The sequence below is a fragment of the Equus asinus genome, chromosome 13 (genome assembly GCF_041296235.1).
Source record: "Equus asinus isolate D_3611 breed Donkey chromosome 13, EquAss-T2T_v2, whole genome shotgun sequence".
NCBI classification, from domain to species: domain Eukaryota; kingdom Metazoa; phylum Chordata; class Mammalia; order Perissodactyla; family Equidae; genus Equus; species Equus asinus.
In genome coordinates, this window is record NC_091802.1 from 37603858 (window position 1) to 37611582 (window position 7725).

The following is a 7725-nucleotide window of genomic DNA, read 5'->3' on the forward strand; positions in this document are numbered from 1 at the left end:
GGGCAGAGTCCTATCCAAATGGGGTTTTTGGGGGGATGGGAGCTGGGTGAAGGGAAGAGAAGGTTCTGGCAAAAAGTCGAGCTGAAGAGGATGAACTGAATCAAATTCCTGCTCCGTCATTTTTCTCCCAAGTAATGACCTGCGCAAAATTCAATATGACCTAACGAACTGCGCGAGCGTATTATGGTAACTGCCTGCTCGTGGGGGAGGCCCGGAGAGGGGTGAACCGCAGGTCACGGCGTCTAAAAATTATTAAAATGTTCGAGAGCCTCGTGACGCGCCTAGCTGTTTAACAAAGACTGCCAAAGTATGAGATTAATACGAAAACTTGCGCTTCAAAAACAAAAACACATCAAAAAAAAGTCTTGTTCCGGCTTCCAAGGGGGCCCCGTAGCTCCTCTGCCCGCAGCCGCGGTTCGGTTTTCCGGATACACAATAGTGGACAAGAGCGAGCTCATCCGCTGCCGGCGGGTCCGCGGGCGGGTCGGCGGCCGGGAGCGGCCGGGTGAGTACTCCTGCCGGCTCCCCTCTGGGCCTTCCACTCCTCCGCGCCGCTGGGCTGCTGGCGCGCCGGCCGGCCGGCTGGGCGCTCGCCTCCACGGCCCTTCGGTTTCCCTCCCTCGCTCTGTCCCTCCCTCCCCGCCGACAAAAGGTAGATGATTTCGCGAGGGCTGGACACGCCCGGGCTGGTGGAGGGGGCTGAGCAGCGACAGGTCACGCTAGCAACCTGTGGCTGCGGGAGAAGGTGGCTGGCGAGGCAGTGAACGACCCCGGAGCGCAGGAGAGGCGGCTCCGAGCGCGCGCGCGGAGCCCTCGCTCGTATTTTTATTATGCGTATTGATGTTAGTATTCTTCCGGGGAGTGGAGGGGAGAGGCAGCCTCCCGTTCTGGTGAAACCCGTCTTGAGAGTCGCTGATAAATCCTGTCCTCCACCCACCTCGGCTGGGGTGGGGGTGCGGCGCCTCGGTGGCATGGGCAGGTGGTGGCTCCCAGCGCGCAGAGGAGAAAATCTCCGCGCTCTGTCCCTAGGATCGGCCATACCCAGCCCCGCAGTGGCTCTGCTTCCCATCTGTCTCTTGGGGTGCTCTGGGCACCTGGGCCGCGTCTCTTGTGAAGTGTAGAGCAGCAGAGAGGCCCAGTGGCCAGCCAAGCGGCCCTCCCAAAATTCTGAAAAGCCGACGAGTTAGACGGGTTTCAGAGAGCGGGCAAGTTGAGAAGGGCAGGAGGTATGGGGTGGGGGAGGGGCCTGGCCAGTTGGAATGGGTCGTGGAGCCCCTGACTGCGTGGCCTTTGACAAGACTGGGGAAAGGTCCCTGCTTGACACGGGGGGGGGGGGGGGCTAGTGGGGGTCCTACCTCACACATTTTGTCTGTGGGCCCAGGGCCAGACTTCAGTGTCCTTGGGTGCCCAGATGGGGGTCTGAGATTACCAGCTGGACCCTCTCTTGGCAAAGATAACTACAAAATAATTGTGTGTGTGTGTTTGATTTTTCAAATGTACGTGAGTCCAGCCTGGCTGGGAGAGTGTTGGTGTTAGAAATCAGGCCCAGAGGCCGACGTTGGCAATCTAGATGTGGGATAGAGGGTCTCTGGACCTGGGTGCTGGCAGGTGGAAGTTCTCCTCATGCGCACCTGCGAGGCTTCCAGGACTGAGGATGGGCAGAGATTTCTGGAGTGTGGCGGTTAGAGGGTGGTTTTTTGTGTTGTTGCTATATTTGTTAATTAAATTTTTATTATTCTGACTTGCTCACTAGGGATGCAGTGTTTCTGAGACCCAGGGAGATGGGCAGGGAGTCTGGGTGGGGAGGAGGCTTCTGTGCACACTTCCCCTCACCCTGTGAAGGCCCTCAGCTTTCACATTCTAGGACTCAGTTCCCTCCAGCCCAATCCCATCTCCCAGTCTAGCAAATTGAGCAGCTCCTGGGAGCCTCAGGAAGTTCGTTTGGAACCCCCAGACCCCCTAGATTACCCAGATCCCCATTTTGGTCCCACTGCCAGCAGCCCTAGCAGGTGGCCAGATGAGAAACTTTAGACAGAACCTGCCTGGGGCTAGGGAGGTGGGGAAAACAGGATTCCTCCCCACACTCCGGGGATTATCCCCCTTTTCTGGCCCCAGGGGGTGTGGGAGGTTGGGAGGGACCGGAACATCATCTGGCTGCATCTTTTATGGTTCCTCATCGCCCTTCATTCGGAAATGAAACGCCTTTGATCTTTTTCTCAGGTTATAAACAGAATTGCCCGTCATTAAATATCCGGGGCCCCATCTGCTTGGTCTCCTAGCATTTTTCTTTACAGCTGTTTCTCTCTTTTTACCATTGAATTTTTCCAAAAGGACTTTTACGACACCTCCCTTCACACCCAGCCGCCTCTCTCTCCTCCCTTTGCTGAGAGGCGCCTTGGAAAATATCTAGATATTCGTTTGATCACAAACTAAAGGCTGCGAGGGGCACGGAGGAGACGATTGGGGTTTTGTTTTTCTTTTAAAAAAAATAAAAGTCCTGGGGGGGAGGGGAGGGGCGCGAGGGCACCCAGAAGGGCCTGATTCTGACTTCGAGGCAGCCTCAGAATGACCCTTCCTCCTTTTGTGCCTAGCTAATGTTTACATCTCATAATTCATGCGCCGCCGAGAGTTTCGCCGCGGCCGCGAGGTTCGCGTCCTTTGCGGACTGGCTGCTTCTATTTCTCTTTAATAGAAGAGGAAGAGAATTGAAAACCTTGTAATCCCAAGAATGGACCCGCAGTGCCTTTGCCCGTTGCCAGAGCTCAAAACTAGAACAAAACGAAATAAAATCCAAGCGCTCAAACCATACCCCAAACGAAGAACGCGCCGAAAGTAGGAGAGCTGGAAAATTTCTGGGCCAAGAAGATGTCTGTCTTCTGTATATACCCTGTAGATCCGAATTTGTGTAAGGAATTTTGTGGTCACAAATTCGTATCTAGGGGAATATGTAGTTGACATAAACACTCCGCTCATTTTTTTTCCCCGAAGAAAGATTTTTTTCTAAATGAGGACCATCCGGTGACTGACCACGCGACGACGCCTTCCTTTTTCTTTTTTCCTCTTTCTTTTCCTCCTTGCGCTGGTTAGAGATGGAGGAATCATCTACCTGGAATCTCCCCACGCCTGCCCCTGGGAGCCTTGGTCCTTTTGCACTTCTCTTAATAGGTTAATGTTGGTGTTTTTATTTTATCCTCTCCCTCAAGCCTACTTATTCTCTATTCCGGGCTCAGGGAGGTTTTACTGAAAATCCGGGGAAAAAATAACTGTTGTCTTCAGTGTGCGAAGGCGAAGGAAATTCGCTTTTCAAACGGATGCTGAGGTCGCCTTTCCGTTTGGGTTCAGAACAAGATGCCCTGGAAACACGCGATTACCAAGGGGTGTTATTGTGTGTGGGGGGCACCTCTAAGGCTCTTATCCCCAGAATCACAGGGATGTGAGATTTCTATTCGTTGGGGAGGAGGCTGCATTAGTGGCAATTAGAACGTCTGGACGCTGTGGTTAGTATTGCTCCGGTGGCTCTGGAATTAGCAAATTGCCATTCAATGTGCTCTTAAAAGTTGTAGGGTTTTTACTCCAGGGCTCATGTTCAGTGTGGGAAATCAAGTCGTTTATCCCGGTTGGGCCGCGTGGGGTAAGGGGAGGAATGGATACGAGAGGGGAACAGACGGACTGACTGACACAGCCAAACTAATAGCGCAGCTAAATGCGATCTGGAAGGCGAGGTCTCCCCGAATTAGTGCATGAATTTCCTATCGATCCGCCCGCGGTTCCATTCATCTCTGACAAGTCCCTCCGTGCACCCGCCTGCTTGCTCCCGACGCCTCCTCTCTCACTCCCTACCCCTCCCCATGCGGCTGCAGAGAAAAGCCTTGCGCTCAGAGCCTCGCCCCCATGTGGGTTCCCTTCTCTGGGCGGAGCCCCCAGTCAGCCCCTCACTTAACTCCCCACACAGACGCCGGCGGGGCCATGGGTTCCCTCCCGTTGTGAGGAGGTGATGGGGGCCTATGGAAGGCAGAGAATGCTGGGCGGAGGTGAGGCAGGGCAGAAGGGACTACACCAGGAGCCCCAACTTCTGGGGGGATCCCGGGATTGCGCTCTGCCCAGCACCCCAACAGGCCCTCCGGTGGCAACCTGCTCGCTCGCTCGCTTGCTCGCTCTCTCCGTCTCCCAGATTCCGGAGAGAGCCGGGCGGGCGAGGAGGCGGTCGCCCCGCAGGAGCCCTATGTAAATCCTGGTGTTGGGTGGGTGGGGAGGGGGAAGAGAAGAAGGGGAAATAAACCTCTTTGGCTGGAGTAGGGTCTGGGTGAGCAGATTTCCTTATCCGGGAATCGCAGGCGGGGCGGCCATTGGTTCCGAGGATCACGTGGGCCCCTAACTTTGTTCACTTGACAGTAAGTAGGAGGGCTTTCGGAAACAGGAAAACGAGTCAGGGGTCGGAATAAATTTTAGTATATTTTGTGGGCAATTCTCAGAAATTAATGGCTATGAGTTCTTTTTTGATCAACTCAAACTATGTCGACCCCAAGTTCCCTCCGTGCGAGGAATATTCACAGAGCGATTACCTACCCAGCGACCACTCGCCGGGGTACTACGCCGGCGGCCAGAGGCGAGAGAGCAGCTTCCAGCCGGAGGCGGGCTTCGGGCGGCGCGCGGCGTGCACCGTGCAGCGCTACGCGGCCTGCCGGGACCCCGGGCCCCCGCCGCCTCCGCCACCACCCCCGCCGCCCCCGCCACCGCCCGGGCTGTCCCCTCGGGCTCCTGCGCCGCCGCCCTCCGGGGCCCTCCTCCCGGAGCCTGGCCAGCGCTGCGAGGCGGTCAGCAGCAGCCCCCCGCCGCCTCCCTGCGCCCAGAACCCCCTGCACCCCAGCCCGTCCCACTCCGCGTGCAAAGAGCCCGTCGTCTACCCCTGGATGCGCAAAGTTCACGTGAGCACGGGTGAGTGCGTGGGCACCCCTTCCCCCTCCCGCCCCCGGCGCTTTACACCGAAGGGACCAGGAGGCATGGGGCGGGGGGAAGCTGGGGGAAGCCAATTGTCCCCGCTATAAACTCGCCATTGCCGGAGATTTACGGTCGCCTGTTTTCAGAGCCACATAATTACATCCCCCATAAATTTTTATGGCCCGGTGGGCCCCGCGCCTTTGAAGTCGGTTCCCCATCCTCTTTGCCATTCTCACCAGCGACTTTTTTGCCGGGGAGATGCAGTCTCAGTGAAGTTGGAGGTTGGGGAGGGGTGTAGGAGGTGGGGGAGGAGAAGGAGGAGGAGGTAATCTGTATTTAAGCAGAGAGTGGAGTCAACTCCCAGTATTTATTTTTCCCTTTCTTTCCTCTAGTCTGGCTCCTTGGCTGGAGAAGTAAGCAAAAGTTTTTACTGGGGGCAGGCACCGCTTTGGAATCTGAGCAGCGAGGGTGGGAACTAACAGAAGAAAGGTTTAGGGACGCTCCCCTCCCTCTTTCACCCCTCAATTTCCCATCCAGGGCCCCAGGCCAAGGGGGGAGAGAGGAGAGTTTAAAACCTTGTGAAGATTTCTCGTTCCCCCACCCCACCCCACCCCCTCTCCAGACTTCTGAACAACGTAGAGACAACACAACCTTCCAAAACTTGGAGGTCTCTTTCTCTTCCCGGGATCTCGTTTTCTTCCCTTTTCGTCCCCACCCCCCCGTGGAGGAAGAAGAGGTGGCGGGAGTGGGAGGGATGGAGACACTGTGCTAGCTGGAAGAAAGAGCTCTCCCTCCTCCCTTTCGGGGCAATAAAACTTTCTCTTTCTCCCTCTCTCTGTGTGTGTCCAGTAAACCCCAATTACGCCGGCGGGGAGCCCAAGCGCTCTCGGACCGCCTACACTCGCCAGCAGGTCTTGGAGCTGGAGAAAGAATTTCACTACAACCGCTACCTGACGCGGCGCCGGAGGGTGGAGATCGCCCACGCGCTCTGCCTCTCTGAGCGCCAGATCAAGATTTGGTTCCAGAACCGGCGCATGAAATGGAAAAAAGACCACAAGTTGCCCAACACCAAGATCCGCTCGGGTGGCACCGCAGGCGCAGCCGGAGGGCCCCCTGGCCGGCCCAACGGAGGCCCCCCCGCGCTCTAGTGCCCCTGGCGCGGGAACCGCGAACCTCGGGGCGGGGGTGGGTTGCGAGCGCGAGGGGTTTGGGGGAGAGAGGCGGGAGGGGACCCTGGGGCCTGGGCCCGCAAAAGCCTACCTACCCCCCCTCCCATTTTATCTATTTACAAGAATAAACGCAGAGGAGGGGAAGGGAAAGCTTTATTTATAGAAATGACAATAGGGAGCCGGGCGAGACCCCCAAAAGCAAGGTTCAAGTCTCTTGCTTTCTTCCTTAAAAAAAAAGAAGAAGGAGGAGGAGGAAGAAAGAAAAAGACAGAAAGAGAAATAGGAGGAGGCTGCACTCCTCGTTTTCAGCTTTGGCGAAGATGGATCCACGTTTCATCTTTAATCACGCCAGGCCCAGGCCCATCTGTCTTGTTTACTCTGCCGAGGAGAGGACGGGCCTCGGTGGCGACCATTACCTCGACACCCGGCTAACAAATGAGGCCCGGCTCGGCCGCCGCCGCCTCTGCTACTGCCGCTGCTGGAAGACAGCCTGGATTTTCTTTCTTTGTCCCCCATTCCTGACACCCAGCGAAACCACTCTGACTGCCAGATAGCGCAGTGTTTTGGCCACGGTAACAAACGCACACACACAACCTCCTTCTCCTCCTCCGTGCCCCTTCTTGGGGACACTGACTGTTCACCGCCTTCCACCGCGGGGCTGGGGTGGGGGGCAGCAGGAAGGGGCCAAGTGGAGGTGAGGGCAGCCTTGGCAACGCAGGAGTGGGCAGGGAAACTGAATCCAAGAAAAAAAGAGGCCGGGAGACCCAGGAGGGCCTTCCTCTGGAAGGTCAAGCCGTTCCTGGCAGGGTGAGGGTCCAGTTCAGTTTGAAAGCTGGGCACAGCCTTCTCACGAACTTAGAGTTGTACAGCGGCCTGGGGGAGCCTTCTCTCCTAGAGTGAAAATGAATGTGAAGTTAGGAAATAAAAGGTTGTGCCCCTCTTGGTCTGGGAAATGATGCTACAGAGACCTCTCCCATAGTTAATCATTGTTGCATTGATTATTATTATTATTATTATTAATTATTATTATTTTATGTCATGTGCGTCCTTTCTTCTATTCCCTTTCTGACATTCCAAACCAGGCCCCTTTCCTAGTAGTGGGGCTGCCTGAGTCTAGAACCCTTTGTTGGCGTGAAAATTTGTGTCCTGTACAGAGTGACTATAGAAATAAATGTTTGGTTTCTTGTGACCAGCACGGCGTGTTTTTGTTGAAACCTTGCTGTAAAGGTACAAATGCCCCCCAGCGTATATCCTAAGCACCCCGGTCCATTCAGCCTCATGGCGTATGTGGTTGAGGATTTTTTTCAGAGTCTGATGGGAATTTCTATCTCAGAGGACTCGAAATTGTGGTAGCTGGTTTGTTTTCCTTTTGGGGTGGGTGTGTTTTGTTTGGGGCTTTTAATTTGTTCTCTCCAGTCCAAAAATGGATTGAGAGGGCTGACTCCAATCCCTAATGGGGGGGAAAATGTTTCATTCTAGGACACAAGAGGCTTAAGTATGGCAAAGCCTTTCATATTGTGATTTATTTGTCATAAGCAAATAAAATGCAGTTAAGCTGTCTCCTTCTAGACAGACGGCTCTTTGGTTATTAAAGTTCCGAAAGAGAGGATTCTGCGAG

The 7725-nt window shown here is 55.2% G+C and overlaps 1 protein-coding gene across 1 annotated transcript; it reads left to right on the forward strand.

Annotated features, from left to right (window-relative positions):
- The first annotated feature begins 2937 nt into the window (after positions 1 to 2937).
- Positions 2938 to 7297, forward strand: HOXB4 (homeobox B4). Its single transcript, XM_070483080.1, has 2 exons — positions 2938 to 4935; positions 5788 to 7297. The coding sequence occupies exons 1-2, from the start codon at positions 4479 to 4481 to the stop codon at positions 6084 to 6086; spliced, it is 756 nt and encodes a 251-aa protein (XP_070339181.1). The 5' UTR covers positions 2938 to 4478; the 3' UTR covers positions 6087 to 7297.
- Positions 7298 to 7725: the final 428 nt, after the last annotated feature.